Source organism: Phodopus roborovskii, unplaced genomic scaffold, assembly GCF_943737965.1.
Source record: "Phodopus roborovskii unplaced genomic scaffold, PHOROB, whole genome shotgun sequence".
Lineage (NCBI taxonomy): Eukaryota > Metazoa > Chordata > Mammalia > Rodentia > Cricetidae > Phodopus > Phodopus roborovskii.
Window position 1 is genome coordinate 13,143,188 of NW_026126461.1, and position 25,500 is coordinate 13,168,687.

The following is a 25,500-nucleotide window of genomic DNA, read 5'->3' on the forward strand; positions in this document are numbered from 1 at the left end:
ATGCATGGCTTTGTAACAGCCTGGCTTGGTGCCGCTGAGTATGTACGTTCAACCACACTCAACACCTGTGAAGATCTGGACAAGAGTCATGAACAGTATGTCCCGTGAGCTGCTGCTTGAGAGCCAATGCGCCCTGCAACAGTGTTGAAGAATCACCTTCCCCCACCCTAAGTGGGCCCACGCCTGTGACATTGAGAGAGGACGCAATCTGAACAGGGCAAAGCAGAGAGACACCCTGCCAAAAGAACGTCGCCCCTTAGGAATAAGGTGAACATACACACGTCTGACTTTACATGTTGATGCAAATGAGTACCACTGCTTCATACTCTCTAAATGTGAACACTCGGATGCCTTCCAGCCTCTCCAGCATTAACAAGGCTTGCAGTATCAGGCATACAGTGTACATAGCACTTATGTGAGCAAGTGAACACACATAAAGTTATTTTCATTTCCTTCCTCCTCAGTCCACAGTCGTTAGTCCGGTGTGTTAGGTGTGTCTCTGGGGGTGTGCATCACTATGAGATCACGGGCACATTTTCATTTAAGTGGTTTTTAGACTACAATTTCCTTTTCCTTTATTTTGTTTCATCAGAATAAACATAAATTAACGCAAATTTCTCTCTAAGATGATTCCTGATTTCTCTTTAAATAACTTTTTATGATTTTTGAGACTTTTATTCACCTAAGGGTAAGGGGTTAGGACAAAGGCTCGTTACATACCATAATCGGTGATTTTACAGGACACCAAGTACAGCTCTTTCAGGTTTTGCCCCTCCTTGGCAATGACCTCCACACACCTGAAACACACAAAGTGGTGGAGTTACACTAATGCATCCCAGTTAAATTAGCAAGAGATAGACCACAGGTCCACAAGAGGTCAGAGGTCAGAGGAGCACAAACAGCCCAGTCAGTCCTCTGCTTTCAACGCCCCTCGTTCAGGGTGTCTCAGGGACTCTCATGCTCTCTGCCGCCACGGAAAGAGCTCGATTCCTAAGTGGTTTCAATACCACCTCTGTGACCAGCGTCCTTCAGGACCCAAGAGACAGGACGGAGGCATTCCTTTAAGACCACTGCAAACATGGGCAGGAAGAGCTGATAAACCCATGTGGCATAATGAATGTGTACACATAAGATGATATAAAATAACTAACCAAAATTGCAGTAGATAGACATTTCAAAGGAATGATAATTATTAAGAGTCCAATTTTTAATTCTGAAGTTTGATACCATGAAATGCACATTTGAAGAAATTTTATTCAACATAAAATACAACGTTGTAAAAATCTGTAACTGATAAAGGATATAAAACCAGAATATAAAAGTATGATATAACTTTCACTTTAAAAATGTTTCATTTTTAATACTTTAAATGAACTGTTATATAGACTATTTTAGTTATACCATTATATTTAAAAATATTTCTTTGATTTTCACTTAAGTTAAAAGATTTTTCAGTATAGCCCTCACAGAACTATAGAAGAGAATTTAATAGATTTTAAAAATAACGATTAACCACCCTACCTAATTCATAAATATCAGAAAGCTGTACTGTCAGACTGATGCACAGGCACAGATGTCCTTCAATGCATGCCCTGTTTTAATCGTACAGACAGCAGTTGAGCAAAAGGGTAAGAAGAAATGAGTCATCAGCCTTTGTGAGGGGGGAAGGGTCAAGCGGTCTGGAGCCCGTGTGTTTAATCTATCAAAACTCATCTCTGTCTTCCAGATATTTCGTTTGCTGCCTGGCATATCTGTAGGTATCTTCATAAAATGTCAGGGAATTTTATATAATTTTATCCCATATAATTCATTATTGAAGGTTAAGTCAGTAAGAAAGACATTTTTCTTTTAAAGTACTTTTATAGAATTTTGTCGTAATGGAATAATAAACAATTCTTGTTTGCCCAGGCAACCAAGCAAACATGCTTCTTTGGCTAGTCAATCTAAAAAAATAATTACAGAGAGAACTTAAAACACAACAGAGTTAGGACTGAGACAGACTATTGCGATGGGAAACTTTTAAAACCTAAATTCATATCATTTGGCTATAATACAGCATTGTAATAAGTTCATTTAAAAATGCTAAAACAAATGAAACAATTCAAGCTACATATTACAGATGGCTTACAGTGACTTTTCTCATGCTAAAAACAAACAAAATAAAAGCCACAGATTATTACAATATCCTAATGATTTAAAATTTCCTGAACACTTTGTGCAATATCATAGATCCATATTTTATGATTCTTATTGGATTAAAAAAAGTTAACACAATATGTTGTGGCGACAATGAAAAAAATTAATTGTATTTTGTTCTCATGCTTCATACAATAGTTTAAAATGCCTGATTTGTATTTGATTATGAAAGACACTAAGCAAATGCAGCCTCTCACTCAATCTATTTGCATTTAGTCTATACTGAATACGCCATGAACACGTACAAACATTACAATTCACAAAGAGGGCTAAGGTAGCAGGTAACAGAAAGAAGCTTGCTGTATCAGATAATCAAACACAGTTTCCCAACAAAACCAGCATGTACATAAAACAAGACAACTAACCCCAGGATGCCGACTGCCCACACGCAGCTGAACGACAGGGGCACTGAGTTTCCTCCCCAAATGACAGAGAAATGGACAGGATGCAAAATCATGCCACTTCCTCAAAAGGTAATACATTAACAAAAACAAACTATTTCTTGAAGGATTTACAGCAAAAAGAAAAAAAATAATAATAATTTTAAATCATCCATTGAGGTGATATTTGATGACAGAACTTTCAAATTCTATGAATCTAGACGGCAATGCCCATTACAGTCCATTCCAGAACACATCTAGAGGAATCACATTCACCCTGTTTTATAGACTCTTGGTATGAGCACACTCACCTCATTGTGTGCCACGTAAGTAGAAAAAAAAAAAAGTAAATAATAGAAATGATACAAATTTTCATGACAGGTATATATGATAACTTTAAGTGGTATTTTGAAACATTTTTAAAAGATAAAAAATGTTTTCAAATTGACAATCTGACACAATTGAGCAATGTGACTGAAAAATAAACGATATTTAGAACCTGTGTGTCTCCATTCCTATATACATCACACGAGAGAACATTCTATCCAGTGCAGCGAAAACAAATTCTATCGCTCTATCGGTCCACAGAGCCCACACACCAGCACCTATCATCAGAACCCACCTTTTCTATACTTAGTCCCCATCATTCCAAAGGACAGACCTCTGAATACTATATGGCAAACATTCTACATAGATCCAAGAGTTCTCATGACAATATCGGAACCAAAAAAAAAAAAAAAAAAAAAAAAAAAAAAAAAGGAAAGAAGCACTAAGTGTAGTCTAGTCTTTAGGGGAAGTAGCAAGAGTGAGATTATAAAGGGTAAATGCATGAACAAGAAAAATGACATACTTGAAAGAGTCCAAAAAATATCAGGAACTGTTAAAGTATTCCATTCAATCACACCCAGCCAGGCCTACACTGCTCTGCTCCTGAGCTCTGAGTATTTGGGGGAAGGAAAGACTCCCAAAGCACATTCCCATCTGCACCTGTAAGGGACCCAGGGCAGACCTACCTTCCCTGGAAATCCTATGTCATCTGCTTCAAAACGAGGCTCCATGTAAATATTTTCTTCCAGATCAAATGCCTTGGGCTCATTTAGACACTCTAGTTTATTCTCAATTGTCAGCCCTTAGATTATTTTCTTGCTTTTATGCTTCAGCAAGGGTGTGAAGAAGAAAAATTTCAAGTCTCACTATTGTAAATTACTGAGTAACAGCTGTTGAGAATGAATATTATATATATACATACATACATATATATTCTTTCTCTCTTTTAGAATGAAGAACAGTGCCAGAAAACCCGCTCTAAGATAGAGAGGACAAAATTAATTTTGATAATTTTACACACACTTGCTTTTAAGAAGGCTCTAAAATACACCTGAAGCATTTGTAAAGTTTAAAAACTGAAAGGTTCATGAGATGTGTAAGGTGTATTTTTTTTCTTTTCTTTTTTAAGGAAAGAAAGCATTTCTCAGTTCTGATGAAGGAAAAAGTCTGTCTTTGCAGCAACAGTTTTCTAATCACCTGATTTATGTGAAGGGCCAAGGTTAATGAATTAAGCTTTGTAAGCGTCAACATTATCAAATCAACATTGAATTATGGAAAACAATGACCCAGTATACATACTGATTTTTTTTTTTTTTTTTTTTTGGTCTCCTACTCAAAAGCCAGAACATGGCATTAGTGACAAATGAAAAGAACTAATGAAGAAATATGACTACACTGTTGTCAAGAGGAGTCCTAGGAGACCTTGTTACTGTTTGTGATGTGCTTGAAACCAAAAAGCAGCTAATTGGAGCTGCCAGACACTGGTTTGCAAATCTCCCTTTAAAGGACAGGCTCAATCACCTTCGAGGTGTGATAGGAAATATCCCCATTAGAGATGCATTAGCACAGGGCCTGGTGGAGTTCTAAAGATGCTTGGGGATGTTCTCTCCCAAGCCACACTCCTATTTGAATAACAGATATATCTTTAAAGAGAGAAAATTGCAACAAGACAAAAAACAACCCCAGAGATAAAAAGAAGAAAATGTATAGAAAGTGCCACAAAGAAGTTGGTAAACACATATAAAACTTGGTGTGTTTAATGTTGAATAAACATGTAGCTGAAACCTCACAACTCAAATGCACCATAAAACTGATCTATGTGAAGGCTCTAGAAATAGAGCTGGATTTCCATCTTGTCTAAAAGTAAACAAGCTACTAAGTAAACGTACATTGTGTGGACTGTAGACAGCAAACCACAGTGCATGTGAGTGTGCACACATACACGCACACACACACACCACACATAGGACATGTGCGCATGTGCACACATGCATGCGCGCGAACATGCGCGCGCCCACACACACACACACACACACACACACACACACACACACACACACGAATGTTAGCACATGTGAACACCAAAAACAGGAAGTACGCTTTTACAAGGTCTAAACAGAGTAGCAAGAGGCCCAAGGTTTGAGGAAGGATGCCATGCTAATTCACAGATGGGTTACTTAAGTGATACAGAGGTTGCCAAAACAATTTGGCATCTGACAAAAGGCATAATGACATTTGATTGATTTTTTTTAAGTGTGAAACTGAGTTCTGCTAAAGAATAATCTAATCAACCGCAGTGGACATGATTTACAAGTGTATTGCGCTTTCAGACTATGTGAAAGATCCCAAGGCTAAAGGAAAGGAAGAGTTACAAAATCATTTATGTCAATTCAAGTATTTATGACTAGCATATTTCTCTTATTTGAATAAAATATGGGCTTGACATTTATAGGCACCTTTTCCAGTAGCAGGATAGCTTAGCTTTTATAGAAACAGGTACAATTATCTTTGTCTTTAGGTTAACCAACTGAACTTGATGAACAAATGTAAGATTAGTTCAGTAATTTGGCATATGTCACCAAGCTGATGTGTTAGAAGCACTTTGTATTTCTCCATATCCTTTCCCATAAATGCTCTTCCACGAAACACCAAAAACTGCAGAGAACCAAATGCAAACTCACATTGAACTTTTAGGAACACTTGGGAAGATATTTTCATAGACGATATATAAGCTGATTTTTTTAAAAGATTGATTTGCAATTAAAATGCTAACTCATTTGCTCAAACAACATTCTTAATATACCACAGGGGTAGAAACTACAAGTGACATGCAAAATGTCACCAGCTCCACCAGTTAGCAACAATTATCTTGGGACACCAATTAAGTTCTCACTCACCAAATGTCATTCTCTAGAAAGCTAGTAGCTGACTGGTGAATCTGAGATCTATTTAGATAGACATTTACATGATGGCAGACCCATGCCCATTATGTCCCACAGAAAGGTAGTGAAGGGTTAGAAAATGACCACTGTAGGAATTTGTTCCTGTGGTTATCCTGTAAGAGAAGCATCTCAAAAGTTAGGTAAGGCTGCAGATCCTTGGGTTAGAGGAGTTTTGAGGAGAAGGCAGAGGTCATTGGTAACTGCCATTTCTTTCCAGGCCACTCACCCTGAAGGACTCCCAACATCAGCTAGGTTTCTTTTGTGAGTCTCAGAACTCAGCAAGGAAAGAACAATACAGCAACAAACGTAGTTCCCCAATGTTTTTATACATGTCACCATGAACAACTCACATGGGACATAGTTGTCTCTACCTACATATCCAAACATCCTTTAACTGAATTTAAATGTTTAGCAGGATATTTAAAATGATCTTCGTTCGGGCAGAGTAAGGCCTACATGTAAATGGCACATTTACAAAGAAACAAAATGGCCCAAGTTTTTCTAAGAGGCAGAAAAAGAGACTTGAACTAACAGGTTTGTAACAAGTTTGACTCTGGCATCTATGCTTTGGATCTTATTCAAAGATCTTATCTTTGATTTAGCCCGTGTTCTGTCATTTTTATCACAAGTCCATTAGCAAACTGAGCTAACTTTTGGGAAGCATTCCATAAAGCAAGCAAGAGGATAGAAAATGGGCTAACTTCTAATTACTTAAAAATCAACATTTTATCAAATGTGAAGTGTGATCAAGGAACATTATTATACAATGATGAACATGATGCTTGTAACTGTGAAGGATCGAATGCTATTTACTCATTATTAACACTATGAATAACCATGAATAGAGAACTGTAACTATCTCCAGAATTACGAAGATTCAGATAAAAAGCAGTCATTTTCAGTGAATGGAGACACTGGGAAAAGGGGCAAGAAAATCAATTAAGGGGCTGACATCCTCTCATAAAGATCTTCCGGTTGATTATGCTTGCCTCCCCCACCCCACCCACCCGGGCGAGAAACAGAGTAGGCTGGACATAGCGAAGGCCTTGACCTCCTTCTGTGGCTTTGTTGTCGTCTGGAGGGTTCCATCAGTCCAGCTCTGATGACTGGACAATGTGGAGGAGGGGCTAGCTAGCACTAGGGCTAGCCCGTGGGACCCTCACAGATTAATACAGAGGGCGGATATAAAGATCCTGTCGGTCTACATGTCACCTAAATTGACTGTGCAGAGCAAAAGCCCAGACAGACACTTGTAAAGAACAGACATTCAGAAACATTAGCACTCAGATCCACTGTGGTGAGCGGCAGTCTATCGGGGAGCCCGGAGTCTACAAGGGAGCCAGGAGTCTACAAGGGAGCACTTCTTTCCTGCAACAATTCAGTCAGGGTAACCCTGGCCAGCTCCCACCATTCCTACCACTGATAATGAGCAATACCAATAATAGTAACTCCAGCAATATTTTAGAGATATTTGTCATGTTTCTGACTTGCCAAAATAAAAAGTATGAAATCTATGTAGAAGCAGAGTGTTAGACCCCTGCGGACTGCCTCCTTCTCTACCTTACCCAAACTGCCGCAATGCTGCTATCAAGTCTCATCAGCACCACACATCAAACAGATATTTTATTCGGACTCATCTTTAATTAAAAAGGCTTACTACATTATTTTAGTGGATGATTCAGGAGATGAGATTCCTGGCCTCGTTTAAGAAAGAGTTCTGCCTGTTCTCACCCCAAGATAGCCACAACTTAGCTGTGCAGTGACTAATTGCTTCTTTATGCCACTCGCTGGGAGCTGGCCACCCTCCACGGGAGTTTTATGAGACAGCCAAAGACTGATGTTCAACACAGACCTCCCGTGACCCTGTGTAATCAATGAGGCAACTCGGACGACACACTAACAAAAGGTTGCCTTCTCATTTGCCAAGCAGGGAATCTCAGAAGACTACAGATCATAGACAGTAAAAACAAAATGTAAATATTAAAGGAATGGCTCCCCACTCCAGCCGACAATGGTTCTAAGCATCCTAAAACGCTCCTCAAACTTTTGTTTGAGGAAACGGTTGTAGGGATATGAAAAGAAAAATCTGGTGGTCCCCAAGTGAGATGGCGAGAACAGACGGTAATTTGATATTGCTGGAAGCTTGTAATTAGACAGAGGGAATCAATACCAGGGAGGTGGGACCAGTTGCTTGCACTTCGTCCGCCTCCCATGGGCTTAAGCGCTTATCCTCAGGAAGCCTGCACTTTGTCATTAGCTTTTAAACTCGAGTAACCCTCTGGCCTGTCCTAAAGACCCGTGAAAGAATTCCGAGAAGAGATTTTAAGTGGAGATTATACACAAGTAATTAATCCTGCAATTGGGAGAACCTGAGAGTCAAGTCATCTTAGGCTCTGAAACAGAAGCCATAGGAAGATGGTCCAGACCAGGCATCAGGGATACAATGGACATGCTTTCAGAGCGAGGAGGGAGAAAGATTTCACGCGAAGACACAAATTTCACCGCACTGAAGTTCAGTTAGGTTGAACTCTTAGCCAGCCCTCTGTGGCTCAGTGACCATCACTGCTGAATACAGACTTCTTCCTGAGGTTCCAGACTGCCCACAACTGCTTGGCTCCTTGGCCCTACATGGCTGTTTGTGTCAGAAGAGAATCGTCTTTGCTCTAATATTTAAAGGAAAAAAGGGCAGTGAGTCAAGTTGGGTTGTGTTAGCTATTACATGTTACACAACCAGAAAACATTTTACTTAAAAGAAATAACAATTATAGCAACGGTTCATATACTTCTATAAGTGACAATTTAATGGCCTCAATCAAAAATTTCTAGTGACAGCAATATAGTTTGCAATCTTTAAATACCAAAGGAAGGTAGTTGATTTAGTCTGACGTGTTTTGTCTGAAGGATGGCGAAACAAAGTCCTCTACACCTGTTCTTAACATCCAGTCATGGCAGAAGGATGGGGTTTAGACAGGCCAGGAAAGCCTAGTGAATCTGATTCTCTGGCTATTACAGAACCGATACGATCCCTCACATCCTGAATTCCGCTGGCCTGTAAAACACACCTAAAGATTCTGCTTCAAAAATTAATTTATTCAACAATGAAACTACTTGATTATAAATGACAATTTACAATTTAGAGGAATAAGTATTACATTTAATACTTATATTTATGTACATCTATAAATATAATTTTTTCTTTTTTTTGGTTTGGTGGGGGCAGTGTTTCAACACAGGGTTACTCTGTGTAGCCCTGGCTATCCTGGAACTCAATCTGTAGACCAGGCTGGCCTCATACTTCAGATCCTCCTACCTCTGCCAACTGAGTGCTAGGATTAAAGGTGGGTGCCACCACCACCCACTTAAATATGATTCTTAACAAATGTATGTGTCCACAGCCCCAAGAAAGAAATGCATGGTCTAGTAAGTTTATGTAAATTATGCCCATTTTCCCCTTGGTTAAAAAAAATATACAACAACAAAAAATATATATATAGCAGTATCTTGGAGGCAGTATACAGTTAAATGTTAAATACTATTTAGGTCCATGTACACACTTCATTAGTTATAAGAATACATGTGTCTGAACACGTGCACGCACACACACACACACACACACACACACCCAGAGAGAGAGAGAGAGAGAGAGAGAGAGAGAGAGAATCTTCAATAACCTAAATAATGGCTCTCAAATGTCAGGTCAAAGTTTATGGAGCATATAAACCTATAAATGATATCTGAAATGAAACTTAATCTGCATTACATAGGTGGGCCTTAATGGCCACCAAAAGGGCACTTATAAGTTAGATGGCAGCAACAGAGAGAAGGCCTCATCGCTATGGATGCAGTCTGCAGGGATACAGCCATGCCGTCACACTTGGCAGCGGCCACCCGGGCCTAAGAGGAAGCCTTCAGAGGCAGGCCGAGGCCTTCAGAGGCAGGCTGCAGCCCACTGAAAATGACTTGTCTACATCAATCATCTACAACTGTGAGAGAATAAATTTCAGTTTTGTTTCAAGCAACAAATTGGTAGTAATTTGCTATACAGTAGTGACAAGAAACTTCCATAGAGCATTAAAAATGTTATTAATCAATGGACTTTATTTATAAAGATAACAACCTAGTGACATTAAATCACAAATCTATAAGCTGTGATAGAAAAAAAAAAAAGGAAACCACTTATCGTCAGTGTGAATAAGAATAAATTCCAGAAAGTATGTGTCTTCTATACTTCTTAGGGACAACACTGTGTTCTCTAAAGAAAACTTCAAACGCTGAAAGAGCTCTGTAATGACAATCCCACCACTTCATTCTGAAAGTGACATCTTGTTTCATTTTGTTCATGTCACATGCACCCAGTTTTCTCTGTCCATACTTAATATGCACTCATGAATTTATCTTACTTCTATACACCGTGACACAGGCGAACCCTAGAGTTCCGTTTGCTCATGCGCCGTGTTTATTAACAGGACATTTGCCTATTGTTGAATGGATGAATCACAGGTGCCATTGATTTGACAGATGTCCGTATGTGTCTACCCTGAGCTGCTTCTGTAGCACCCGTGAGCCCCCTCTCTCCCTGAGTCGATGCCCGTCAGTCCACTCCGCTGCACAGTGAGTCCTTTGTAGGAGGCCTGTTGTCACTCTTAGTCTGTTCTCATGTGGCACTGTATCTGAGACACTCACTATGTAGCGAGGGACTTGCCTTTCCCACTTTTAAAGTTCTTCCTCCTTCCCTCCCGGCCTCCCCCCCCCCCACCTCCTTCCTCCCCCCCCCCCATCACTCCCTCCATTTCTTCTTTGTGTTAATAACTCGGGTACTACACAGCCTAGGCTTGTCTCGGGCTTGCTGCAACTCCCCTGCACCAGCCTCCTCGTGCCAGGAGCACGATCATGCACAACCACGACCGGTTTCCTGCTTGTCTCTATGTTTGGGTACAGATGTACGCAGTGGATAAGATATCAAATGAACATAGCCAAGCACACCATGGAGGCTTGTATCTGAGAATTTCTGCTATGTGGGAAAGGTCGTTTTAGTATAGAATATAAAAATGAGGAGAAAAAATTTGGCACATTATTATACACTTAGTATTTCCAAATTCTAGTAAACACGGAAAAAAGATATACCAGTATTGCCCAGTAGTGTAAAAACACACTGAGCATTCTATGAGCCACTATTTTATTTTTCATAAGATTAATATTTAAAAATGAAAACCACTGGGAATAATTACAAAATTATTAACTGTATGAAAGCAATTTATACTGTTATATTATTCAACGAGGACATGCAAATTTCAGAGCGTTGAAGTTAATTGTTTATAAAGTACGGCAGCATGGCTCTCAGCACAGGCCTTGTTAACCAGGAGGCCACTCCATCTTCTCTTGGTGCTTTACAAGCCGGCATCTCTAAGCAATGAGAATGCTATTGTTAGGCCCACTCTTCTTGGTACATCACCTGCCAACTGTTTTGGCTAAACATTTAATTTTGAAAGAGGCACATAAAGTGATCCACCTTCCCTTTCACTTTCAAGTCTGAGGAAATCTACGTTTTACACTTTCTTCTAAACTAATTGTAAAGATACACACATACAAAGACACTAAGGTTAAGTGCCCACTTACTGCAAAAATTAATAAGCTCCAAGCGTGAGTGTGAAAACATCCCCCATGAGCGTGACCGATGTCAAACAGCATGTGTAAAAACGCTCAGCTTCGGTTGGCGGAACTGCATCCACGTGGCCAGAAGACTACGTACTCACACAAACAGGGAGCGGCTGTGTTCGTTACGGAGCCTGACTTTTGATGCCTAGTCCCAGTCATCTGGAGTCTGGCTCTCAGCTGAACACTGATCTCTGCAGCTTGAAATCTGTTATTTTGCTGTGTGAGTCAGGCCACAGCAAGTGGGTGGAAGCCACCCAAGTCCTATGGAAAAATACTTTCCCTCTCATCTATAATTTAATTAAACAACCATAAAACATTAAACTGCAGAATTAGCAAAGGAAATATGATGTCTTCATTCTTCCATGGAGTTTTTTCTATCCCTGTCATACTAAAACCATGACCTGTGTGGTGTGTCCACTAGAACCCCTGCAGTTTCATCTTGCAGGAGGTCAATCCATGCCATGCCTGGGCAATGCGCTTCCCATACTTACACAACTTCACGTTCTGTTCACTAAGGACTAGGCACTTGTGCTGTTCAGAAGGGTTGTCTTCAGAATTCCCTTTCTGCTTTGACCACTGTAGCAATGTGTCAACACGCTAATCTGAACTCAACTTCTGCCCAAAAGGCTTTGCTTTGATGATATGGACAAGGTAGGCTTGATGAATGAATGAGGGAAGGAATGTGATATGTTAGTAAGTCAAGTAATGCCATTTTACAAAATTAACATGTGGAAAACCTCACAAATTTATCACTTTTTACTGAGTATATTTTGGCCAAGTAGGGCATTATTTTCTGAATGAAAACTAAAATACATGTAGGTAAAAGGACAAATAGCCACGTAAAACCCTTTTAATAATGGGACTTAAAGTAAGTAGCAATAAAATATACAGGGATTTAAAAGGAGAAAGGATTTTAAAAACAAAAAAACCCTATGTGAAGACATCCAGGGCTCAACATGTAAGCAGGACAAATTTAATACACGTGAAGTGTTCTAAATTTGCCTCAGTAAAAATTCCTTCTACACTGGCCCTGTCAATCTGGTAATAACATTTATTAATCTAAGAGAGCCACCAAAACCTAAAACATAGTTCTTGAAAATACTGTGGCTGCTGAAAATTATAAACTGCCATTAGTTTCAAGAAGTTCATTTTAAACTTCTTCATAACAGAAAAAAAAGACATTTCCCTCTAAATGGAAATGGTTTAAAGGAAAATAAATTTGCTTTCCATAAAATGTTTCAATGCAGGAAAAGAAAAATATAGAATTTGTGAATATGACAGTAAAGACCACAAGGGGGAAATAAAAACGGGCTACAAAGGACGTATCTTTCAAGTAAAGTAGACGGGGTAAATAAGCGTTATATTACTGTAACTCTTCTTTCCTTGAAGAGTCAGGACAGTATTTTGACTGGAGTGGTGTAGACCATGACTAGCACTATGATGTAGAACCCTCCCCTATCCCCCCCCACCTTCCCGATGTAGGATGGCTGTCACAAAACCCAAGAACTCAAAGGTTGCCATGCATGGGGCCCCTTCCGTGTGTCTCATCTTCCTTATTTATGTTCCTGCTTCAGGTCTTCCTATGGATTATAAGTATTAGCATATCTGAATAAATGAATACACATTCTAAGATTATAACAAGCAATATTTCTATTATTTTGAGACATTATGCACCTCCTAAGAAAATACAGTAAGACATAACAATCAAGGCATGGTATTTCAGCACTCAAGAATGTGAGGTACCAAAGAAGCGAGAGAGAGAGGAAACAAAAGAAAGAAAAGACAGAAAGACAAGCAGAATAGTTTATGTGGGACTCTGCTCCAAATCTCCATCCAATATTAATCACCGAAGGAAATAAAAAGACAAACAGCAGAATATACTGAGTGGCAGCATAAGAAGACAATTAGCTAGATCCAAAATGTAAAATTTCTTGTCAAACTAATGATTCATGTTCTTTAGCAAATGAATGGCATGCAAAGGAAAGGAGGAACAGTGTTAGTCATTAAGAGATAGCCTGGATCAACAAAACAAACTCTTTCATTTCATCCTGAAACTTCCTCAAGGATGAAGGGTGTTGTGTGTATGCTGTATTATAGTTCCTCCACACCAAACTTTCTAAACGTCAGAGCTAAATAGAAAGTATAATAATAAAACCTTGCTGTGGTGGTTTGATGAGAACGTTTAGTCCTCAGTTACTGGAATTGTTTGGAAAGGATTAGGAGGTGTAGCCTTGTGAGGTAGGCGTGGCTGGGGTGGGTGTGGCCTTGCCAGAGGAAGTGTGTCACCAGTAAAGAGCTTTGAGTTTCAAAGGTCCATGTCAGGCTCAGCATCTTTCTCTGTCTGCTGTCGGCTAATGAGGATGTAAATCTCTCGGCAACTGGTCCAGCACTATGCCTGTCTGCATACCACCACGATGGAAATAGACAAACTCTTTAAAACTGTAAACAAGCCCCCAATTAAATAAGAGTTGCCTTAGACATGACATTATTATATCTCCATGGAGAGGACAAATATCAGAAAGAATGGGTCAATGACAACCCAGAGATGGATGGTTCTGGTGAGCTGAGGCCTGTGGGACTCCCAAACTTGGTGTGCTGATGAAGGACACTGGATGGAACAAAGGCTGGTATCACTTGGTCTCATTAGAGAGCCGCCTTGGTCATGGTGTCTCCTGACAGCAACAGGACAGTGACCATGATACTTGTCTGTTGAACCATTTCTCTGGCCAAATCTTAAAATCTCTTAAATTTACACACAACATTCATATATATCCCTTTGCACTGTAATAATTCACTTCTAAGGAATCTAATCTGCAAAATGTGTAAAAGAAATTAGAATTTTCTAAAGGTACTGCTTATACCTCTAGTACAAGAAATGGAACTAAGAAGGAGTACATATCATGGTCAATTGTAAAAAACAACTGGGCAAAAGCTAACAACAAGAAAAATGTACAAAGGATAATCCGACACAAAAGAAAGTGTATTTCAGGGAGAACGCAGGGCAATTACATGGATGTAGTCGTCTAAGAGCTGGCATATTCTCACGATCGTTAACCACACTCTGAAGTATTGCTTCTTGATAATACTGTTTCTTTTTTATAATCAGGGGCCCAGCTCTCTTCGGGGAACACAGTTCCTTTCACTGTGCAGCACATGGCAGACATTCCCTTATCCACACACTCAGCCCTTCTGCATGCACACCCAACAAGGCTTCGAGGTTTGCCTTGCCCCCTAACAGGACACCTCCCCTGTGCACCCATCCCCCTTAACCAAGAAGTCTGTGTGTTTCACAGCCTTTCCTCCTCACACAAGAAATGTGGTTTATTGTGTGTGTGTGTCTGTCTGTGTGTGTGTGTGTGTGTCTGTGTGTACGTGGGGAGCTTTTCGTATTTGTACACTGGGACTCGTACTGACGGGATGTAGGGACCATGATCTTTGTGATTAGTCATGGACATGTTGGCTGAGGAAATTTCAACATTGGGGATTTAGCATTTAACTGTGCCTTTGGCTACTGCACTGGTAGCATATCTTTTTATTCTCTTATAATTTTTTTACACAGGATTGACAATATAAATATGAGTATTATTATAAATATAAGCATACCAGTGGTAAATTGTTTGACCAGTATGATAAGACCATGGGTTCCATCCTAAGGTTTTTGTTGTTGTTTGCTTTTTACATCTCAGCTAAAAGAAAGAAATTTACTTCTGATGAATATTACAGCTTCTTTTGTATAGACATGTTATCGTTTCTCCCTGGCAAACCTAAGACTGATGTGCATAGGCATCAATACCGAGTTTTATACTAGAGATTTGTTTTATAATTAAGTCTGATTTGTTTTTAACTAATTATTATATGAAGCACATATAATGCGGAGTTGGGTCCGCATTTTTTTGCCTGTGATGCTCAAGCTCTCCAGAGCTCCCACTGAAAAGGCCTCCCCGCCCCTACTGACTGAATTGCTTTCACACTTTTGTTAATAATTGCTTTGCAGCAGGAATGTAGAGCAGAGTGTGTCTGGGACACACAAGTCTGAGAGTGATCCTAGGATAGGAAGTTAAAAATCAGTTTCGAGGGCTGGGGAGGTGGCGCGGGCTGACAGCTTGATGTATGGGCCTCACACGGGGGAGGAGGCAGGAGGCAAGAGACCATCCTGGCCCCCACTCCTTACCATGCACACTCCGCCCTTGCCCAGACACAAAACGGCAAACATGGAAAAGAATTAAAGGTCAGTGGCGAGGCCATGACTGGCCCTGCCTGTTACAGCACCAATGCCAGGCTTATCCATAGCAACTTTAAGATTGAGAACTGGACGCCACTTCATTATCTCCAGGGATTTGTTTGAGCTATCTGGGTTCTTCTGGCTTTCCATGTATGATTTACGGTAATTGCCTATATGTACAAAAGAACAAACTGGGACTTTTATATAGGAATTTTGTTAAACTCCGTAATTTGGGAAAAACTGTCACCTTTATGATGCTGACATAGGTAATTAAACAGGGCATGGCTGTGTATTTAGGGGTTTGTGGTTTATTTCTTTTTTTAATTTAAAGTTTATTTATTTAAACTCCAGACTCCGTACCTGCGTTCTGTCACTGTTGACAACACACACAGATTTTTACTTTTAAGGGTTTTGAAGGATTAGAGATGTGATCCTTGGGCAAGTTTTGTTAGCTTTGCACTTAAAAATTTCTTCTTATTATTATTTGTAGTGAAGATAAATGATCTGTGGTGTTTGTAGATGATTGTAGAAACACAATTGATTTTTTGCGTATCTATTTTGCATTCTGAAATGTTGATCATTAATTCTAAGAACATGTTACACATATTTAATCAGGCCAATAGTAAATAGCTGTGGATTTTTTTCCTTTTTAATTTTTAATTTGTATGCCTTGGAGAAGACCTTCTGCTGTACTCACTGTTACTTCCAGATTACCCGTTTTCATAGTTCAAAGTCTGAGTTAGATAAAAGCAAAAACTCAGGGAATTCCCGGCATTGTTGGACAGCTCCCAGGATCCTGGCCAACCTCTTTTCTCCAGCGTTTGGCATCTTCCTGTGAGTGTTTCACATGCAATATCTAAGCACATAAGCTCTTCTTTAAAGGGGATAAAGAGCCAGGTACTGCGGTGCACACCTTTAATCCCAGCCCACAGTGAGGTCTCTGTGAGCCCGATCAATATATTGACTTCAAGTCCAGTTAGTGTTAAATGGTGCCATCTTGTCCCCGAGAAACAAGCAAGCGAGCAAGCAAACCACAAACCCAACAACAGTAAAAGTGTGCCTATTGTGTTTCTCTGGAAGTAGAAGCCTGAGATAGAAAAGTATTTGATTATTTAACCTCTAAAACCTGTTTAGGACTGTCATCTTTAACTATAAGAAAATAAATAACTGCTTCCTTTTCCTATAAAATAGAAGATAACCTTATTAATAATAAATATGTTATTGCATTATTATAAGAAAAACCTACTCCAAAATAATTTTTAAAATTCAGGCTGATGTTGGCTGATATTTTTAATGAGCTAGATTCTTAGGAAGAGAAAAAGAAATGGCACTCAAACAACAACAACAACAAAGTGGTATTTAACATGTGTATATATATATATGTATATATATATATAAAAAAAAGTCGCAGGTAGCACTGGCTGCTCTTCCAGAGATCTTGAGTTCCATTCCCAGCAACAACATGGTGGCTCACAACCATCTGTGATGGGATCTGGTGCCCTCTTCTGGCCAGCAGGTGTATGTGCAGATAGAGCACCATATATATAAAATAAATAAATCTTAAATAAAGAAAATTTTAAAAGCTGCGTGGTCTGCAGTGCAAAATGAACTTTAAAATCGAGAGGTGAGACTAGGGTTGTCATTGCCAAGGGCAGAGTGGAAAGCTGCCCCAGCATGGGCTCAGTAACATGAACAAACATGACTAAGTAGTAAAAGTCGAGCTGTGGACACACAGGCTTCGAATTGTGTCGTTACCTTTTCTTGGAGAAAGGAAGGAATCTTAGAATGCATTCCCACCCCACTGAACATTTGTAAGGATAACTGCTCCATCACTGCTGTGTGTGTGAGGAGGGAGCACATGACACATGTTTCTTTTGATTTAGTCTTGTCCTAATCTCATTTCGGCTGAGCTTGAAGTAACAATTATAATAATAAGAGAAAGCCCATGATGACCAGGAACCTAAGCCCTACTGGGATTATTTCTCTGGTTCTGACCCGGCAGCTTCCTAAAATTATTCACATTTCTTTTCCAAAATGAATGAGTATCTAATACAAAATAACCTCATTAAAAAACGTCCCCTGGGTTTAGGACGCAGCTGAGGGGTAGAACGTCTGTACAGCACATGGGTTATCTCACAGCTCCCCGCCGCACAAACACACTGCTCAAGCACCCAGGGTAAAAGCCATTGCAGACCCTGCCCCAGGAGGGACCTGTGATGGCTTCTTTCAGCCTGTCAATAGTCCACCCTTTCCTAGAAACTGCCCATCAAAGATTTGGTTTTCAAGTGCTGTAGATTAATTCAGGATAGTGTGCAATTGCACTAAACTGGAAATCTCAAGTTCCAGATTCCAGATTTACAAAGTAAATTTTCTATTATACATTCTCCCTGTTCTGGCCACTTCCTTCCTACATTGCTCATCTGCATACTCATATCATGATCTTCGGTATGAGTATGTATGTCCACTCAGGACAGAGTGCTTAACAAAGAGACGTGAACAGCAGACTGATGAGGGATAATGCTCTTGCACACTGTAAAGATTTGTCACTTGTACTGGTTTAATGCAACGCTGACTGGCCAGTAGCCAGGAAGGAAGTATAGGCTGGCCCACCAGACGAGGAAAACTCTGGGAAGAGGAAAGGCAGGGGCAGAGGAGGCAAGATGACAGCACCTCACTGAGAAAAGGTGCCGAGCCACATGGCTGAACACAGACAACAACGATGGGTTAATTTCAGTTGTAAGATCTAGTTAGTAACAAGACTGAGCAAGAGGCCAAACAGTTTATAACTAACGGAAGCCTCTGTGTGTTTATTTGGGACTGACTGGCTGCAGGACCAGGTGGGACAGAAACTTTTCGCTACAGCAGACCTTACAGCAACATTGGGAAAATGCTTTCAAAACTATTGTTCTGTTTCAAGAAGAAAACATAAACGAAAATCTTGGGCAAAATACATTTGACGTAAAAAAATAAATGCAGTATGTCTCAAAATAAAGATTTCAGTTTATGAAAGAGTATAATGCTGGGCACAGTGGCATAAACAACGCGACACCAGCACTTGTGAGGTTGGGGCAGGAAGACCATGACTGTGACACTAGCCTGGGCCATGTCATGATGCTCAGACCAGTGGACCACAAACCTAGACAGTGTCCAAACAACCAAATGCTGATAATTCTAATGCTTTTGGGTTAAACCTCCAAAAGTCCATATGATACTAATTTCAACAAAATGTTCCTATTAATAGCACCTCTGCATTACGAAATCACTAAGTTTAATAATGGCAGACTTCAAAAACGACAGGAAATAAGTATGGTGCTCCAAAGGGCCCGGAGCTCTCCAGATTTCTGAAGCGCAGCCTGCAAGCTTCTTAAAGACCCACAGTATTCATCTGCCCCAGTTAATGGCTGCAAAGATTTATACAGTTTTCTTCACTCTGTGCCCCACCCACCACACGCTTCCCACGCTCTTTCTGGAGCACTTCTGATGCAAGGATGTGATCTTTATACAACTCAGCTAAAAATCTAAAAGCTCTAACTCTTCTTCAGATGTGCAGATAAAGATGGAAGAACCTATGTCCAAGAAACCCAGATGCGTGCTAACCTCACGTAAGAGGAAAATCAGGAGGCTTGGGTGCCTTCTCTAGTCCATGCTAAGGGGTTATGCTAAAAATAACACATTTCAGTAAACCCATTCCAACAGACAGGTACCTGGAAACAGTAAGTTCTGCTGTGGCGCTGGTATCAGTAATAACCTGACTCCTGGTCACGTTAAGCAGAATCAGCGGATATCTTGTAAACCTCTCAGAATTGACCATGTATATGGCGTTCAGTCTGTTCTCATAACCCTGCCAGGGTGGCTTCATCTTTTTTTTTTTTTTTTTTTTTTTTTTTTTTTTTTTTGGTAGATGAATGAGTTAAGTTAAACAGAGACTTGGCACTTAGGAGAATGATTTGTGTTGGTATGCATGCTAGTTAGCAATGGGCTAGTGATGGTGAGCAACAAGTCCTCCACTGCCTACATTCGGGTGTACCTGCCAGACAAATGGAGAGGCCAACCAGCCTCTGCAGCACAAGTCCCCGAGCCTGCCCGGCATCCATCTATGTAACTGTAATTCTTCCTGGTTCCCTTTACCGTCATGGACACAAGATGACCTCACAGTGACAGGGCTTGTTATCTCCAGGGAAAGGAAGACTTGGGCAGAGAGGAGAACAAGGAGGGAATGACAAGCCCCATGCCTGACACCGCTTTCCCAGCTACTCTGACTCAGTCCCACCCATCAGACATCCTTTCTCCCGTCTGCTCATCTACAGTCACGTGACTCCTAAACACCCGGCCCTGAAACTTCTGTTCTAAATCCCCAGTTGAGTTACTGCACTAATTTTCACACTGAGGCACTAAATGAGGTCAGGTTCACACAATCCTCCAGACTTGATTTTTGCAGCTACTATTCCATAACAAGGCTAGAATAAGGATGTGCTAGAACTGTTTCTCACAGTCCACAACTTTGTTACTCTTCCCGGGTCAAGAAATGGAGTACATTCACAGAGGTATACTTAATTATAGTCCTGGCTTTTGTTGGTGCAGGTGTGGGCTCTCTGGGCTTCATGTTTCCCCTTTAAAGCCATGGGAAATGCTACTCCCCATGAAAGCTCACATGCGTGAGTGTGATGTGTACTTACTGCCTCTTTGCTGATGAAAAGTGGCAGCCTTCTGCTGGGAATGGGGTTAGAGATTTGGGCTACAACAGAGAAGAAAGGCCACGAATGAGTAACAAGCTGTCAGAGTAAATGATATTGGAAAGAAGGGGAATGGTACTTTTACAAAAGAAACATCAGTTATGGAACTGGTGCTTTAATTTGGTATGCTTTCCACTTTTAAAAAAATTGAGCTCAACTGCATGTATAATGAGCTACAAGCAGAAGGTACATTCAGTAGTACATGAATAAAAAATGACCTTTTCATTTGCTCTTCTGTAGCATGGCATTCCAATATTATTAAAATATAATGTATGAAAGATTAAGTAAGCATATTAGCATACAGACATCATGCCTCTGTGACTATGGATATGATGGCTACTCAATAGGAAGCTAGAAATCCGTCCATATTTATTCGCAATTTAAGAAGTATCAATGAAAATGAACACAAGGCCTTCTAATAACAATTAAAGTCAACTGTTTCACTGGATATGGAAAAGAAGGAAGGAAGAGTAAAAGAAGCCATGAATAACAGCCACACAGTATTCTGTTGCTGGGAGAAGGTGGACTTCACGTTACAGAAAAGAAACAGATAACCCCCCTGGCCTAGTGCAGTGTTATATCCTCAGTCCAGAAATTAATGCAAGAAAACAATGTTTGTAATAATTTTGAAACTCAGTCATTTATTAATTTCTCAGAAAAACATTGTCTATCTCCTGCCACTTAAGGATACACAACAGAGATATTTACAGTGCAGGTGACATAAAATTACCAAATTCCAAAGGCCAGGGTCCCCTCTCACCTTATTATGTGTTAGTGAAACAGGTGCATAAAAGAAAACAGGGCTGAGAGAATTGCGAACAGGATGGGAAAGGCTCAGAGCAGCTGCCGTCACGTGTGTCTCCTCGCTCTCTCGCCTCCCTTGTGGCTGTCACTTCCCGTGCCTTCACTGGTACCCTGGGAGGGCACCGCCCCCATGCTACCCCACGCTGCTCTCCGCTGTACATCAGGAGTGTGCTCACATGGCGGCGGCTCCCTTCTCGTTACAAGTGCTTCTCCCCGCTCTCCAAGCAGCTCCTTTACTCCCTGACAATGGAAGCTGACATGCCTTAATGTACAAATAAGGGCTCTGCAGAAACTAGAAATCTGTCATTTGTCCTACTGATTGTTTCCCAAAGGGTTGAAAATGGCCTAGCAGTGTCTGAGTGACCGACAACCAGAGAGGACTCGGACTGCTCCAGCCCAGATACCTAAGATTTTAGCCCTGTACTTTTATTGCTAGAAAATTCTGTTGTAACTAAGAATAACCGAAAAGCTAGTTAGCCCTTCCCTGTGCTCAGCTTTAAAGGCCTGAGCTGTTCATGTCTCTCCACTGTAGGCCCTCTCCATGCTCAAGACCCTTAGCCAACATTCCTCAGTGAGCAATGAGACAGGACACAGTCTCCACCAGTCCAAAGGAGGGCCTGTAAGAGAAAACAGAGTGTGCACTAGAGCACACTTCATTCGTGAGTGCAATGATTAAAATAAAAGTAGGTAAACGGAAATCATACAAACAGAAAGCTACGTGAAATACAAGGTGTGTGGTGGGACAAACGCTCTCCTTTAAAGTGACGTAAATGTCATCAGACCTTTACAATAGACACGGCTGTCCTAGCTTCTCTATGGTTTCCTTGCATGAGAAACAAAAGTGATTTTATTTGTAAAAATCAGTTTGCTATGAAGAAAGTCTATCATGTACTGATGCATTATTTCTCAATTTCTTTTTCATATTATCTCTTGGAGATAAATGGCAATAACAGACACATTAAAATGACACTAAAAGCAGCTCTTTATAGTTTTAATTATTTTTTTCCTTTTTGGTAATAAAAATGATAGGGTGTGTTTGCATGTGTTATATATTGAGAAGCTTTAATAGTGTTTAAATATTCATAATTGTGGAAATAACACTCACTTGGTATTTTGAAACTGCAACAGATTGCTTCTGCTCCCTGGATCCCATGCCCCTTTATTAGTGCACACCGTGGGCACACCTACATTGATGCCAGTCAGTCACTCATTGTGCTGCACCGGAGCACACTGTTTCCCCTTCCTGAGAAATAATCCACCATCTGTAATGTGGGCACTGAGCAGCGCTTTTCCTCTGCTCTACCCATGCAGACTCCCCTGCCGTGGAGTTTTTCCTAAGACAAAAAACCCACAGTAGTGGATAGAAGATGTCATGACAGTCTACTAGTGGCTCAGCAGGCTCTGCTGAGAGCCGTGCTTCTGTGGGATCCCCAGTGAGGGTCCATACCTCACCTTTGCAGTCTAAAACGATGTTACTAGACAGAGGTGGAGAAAAGCCCACGAAAGCCAGACTCCTCTTTAACGTTAGCTGACTAATCTGGGAGACGTTACTGTAATGAGAGCTTCTCATGTGGAATCTGACAGTACAGTGTCCAGCGTGGATGGACACTGTCCCCCGCCCCAAGGGATTGGTATTCTCCACTCTTTATCAGTGTTCTGGTAACTTCCTTGACTCTTTATCATCTTGGTCTTTTCATTTACTTTTCACTATTTAAACTCAATGTTAGCTATTTTCTTTTTAAGTAACTATTAGACAGAAGCTACCAGAGTGAGGCAAAGCAAACAGGCTACCTGTCTTCCCCACCCCTGAGATACGGTTTCCGCCCATGAAGCTTATGCTATTGCAATTTCTTGAAGAAACTCGTGAGGGTAATATGTAAATTTATAAGTGAATACACATGTACACTCCTGTGTATGATATGAATGTATGCACGCAGAAATACAGTTTGTTTTCCTGTAAGTTGCAGCGAGGCATGCATGCTTCCTTAGCATGTGTGAAGCCCTGGACTCAATCTCCAGACTCAAAAGGAAAAGAGCCTTTTCCAAGACACACTGAAAACAACATACACTGTAAATGTCCCATCATCTTACACACACAGAAGAGCTCATCCAGTAGATAAGTCTCTACAAGGGAAGCTTTGTGTCAAAGGGTACCTACACTTTTCTATCTGAAGAGACACTGCCAAATTGTTTTATATATTTTTTCAATGCTAAATTTATATTAAAAACAAAATATCAATTAATATATATCATATTATGAATCAATGCTTTACTATGGATTTTTACATAAGGAAAAGACAATTCTGGATATGCAAATTTGGTTTTAATTGCCTTTCTAGTCTAAAAATTACTCTAATAATTCAAACTGTGATTAATTACATATTCCTAGGTAACAAGACCATCATAGTCAATATATTCCTAAATAGACAAATGAGAAATACATGAAGCACTTCAGCTTTTATTTTTAAAAGGGTCCTTTGGATGGGTGTGGTGGCGCACGTGTGCATGTGTGGATGTGTGCATGTGTGCAGTGGCGCATGTGTGCATGTGTGCGGTGGCGCATGTGTGCATGTGTGGTGGGTGCAGTGGCGCATGTGTGCATGTGTGGTGGGTGCAGTGGCGCATGTGTGCATGTGTGGTGGGTGCAGTGGCGCATGTGTGCATGTGTGGTGGGTGCGGTGGCGCATGTGTGCATGTGTGGTGGGTGTGGTGGTGCACGTGTGGATGTGTGCATGTGTGCGGTGGCGCATGTGTATCCCCCAGCCTGGCACATGGTGTCACTGGAGCCCAGGGGTTCCAGGCCAGTGTGATAGCAAAGGGAGAACGTATCGTGCGCAACAGGCCAACAGGCGCCAGTTTCAGGGCCAAGCCCTGGCTGCAGAGCCATCAGAAGCACGAGGTGAGGAGGGAGGGCAAGAGTAAACTAACATCACCTCAGTTTCCAGACGAGGAAGGGGCGGTTGACAACATACTCAGGGAGACATGTGCTCACACCAAACAGAGTGCTGTTACAGTCAGGCTTCTACTCCTTATTGGTTCAGATCTTCTCCAAGTGATAAGGGGAAGGGAGGGAGGGAGGGGAGGGGGAGGGGGAGGAAGGGAGGGAGGGAGGCTATTTCTGTTCCCCACACTCTCACAGTTGGGAACACCATTCAGTTTCAGGAGGTTTGACCCTGACCACCAGGCACCAGGCACACACACATGTTGCACATACTTATACACAGGGGGGAAACACTCATAAAATTAAAAAAAATTAAAAATATTTAAATTCTATATCCTACATTAGTCTAACTCTTCTAAAGTTGCCTAAATAACAGGATTTCTTAAATTAAAGGCAGAGTTTGGGCTTCCATCCTACACAACTTCTGCAGAATCTGGATTTGCCAAATTTCTCCTACAGAAGCCGTATTTCCCTCAGGCACCCTCAGACTGACTCCATGGTTGCTCTGTGCTGTCCGCTGTCCCGGCAAGGTGTTGGTGCCACACTAGCATGCCCAAGTGCATGCCGGGTGCTGCTCTTTCTCTGCATCTCAATGCTTACTTGTTTCCACGTGCTTTACTTTACAGCTAGAACCCATGTGTTTCAAAGTCAGTATCTTTATCATTCCCTTCATCAATTTAGTTTTATGCAGCTTAGTTTAAGAGAGATCATTTGGCAAAATATAAAGAATTACAATTGCCATAGAAACTTCTTATACCACCCCCGAAACTCTTACAATATAATGTTTGAATGAGACGGCTGCTGGAAACTCAAGTATGAGCAGTAGCGGATAATGGAAGTCTCAAGCTGCCAACTGCAGAAGTGTTCCAAGAGGGTATAATAAAGACACTCTCCCTTCAGACACCGAGTGCAGCACGTGACTGCCTATTTATTCCTTCTTCACTTGGCCTTTACCCACTGTGGCGGTTTGAATGACATGTCCCCTGTATCTTGGACATTTGAATGTGTGGTCCCTAGTTAGTGGTGCCATTTAGGCAGGTTCAAGATGTGTGGCCTGGCTGGAGGAAGTATGTGAGTACGTTGGCTTCTCTCCAAAATTATTTTTCCACAGCCTGGAATCACGCAGGTTCTTTGCATTCACGTGACCTTCTCTTCCTGTAGACTACCTACCTAGGTTGATGTGTAGCTCCATGACTAAAGAGCTGTGGTATTTGAATAAGAATAGCCTCCATGGGCTTACATGTTTCAATGCTCCCTTCCAGGTTGGTGGAAGTCTTTGGGAAGGATTAGAAGGTTTAGA

At 40.9% G+C, this 25,500-nt stretch overlaps 1 protein-coding gene across 1 annotated transcript in view; it reads right to left on the minus strand.

Annotated features, from left to right (window-relative positions):
- Positions 1 to 25,500, minus strand: part of Fbxl17 (F-box and leucine rich repeat protein 17) — a 364,268-nt gene that overhangs the window by 139,143 nt on the left and 199,625 nt on the right. The window contains exon 7 of the mRNA XM_051190877.1: positions 721 to 797. Within this exon, the coding sequence (XP_051046834.1) occupies positions 721 to 797 (77 nt within the window). The remainder of the gene's footprint in view (positions 1 to 720; positions 798 to 25,500) is intronic.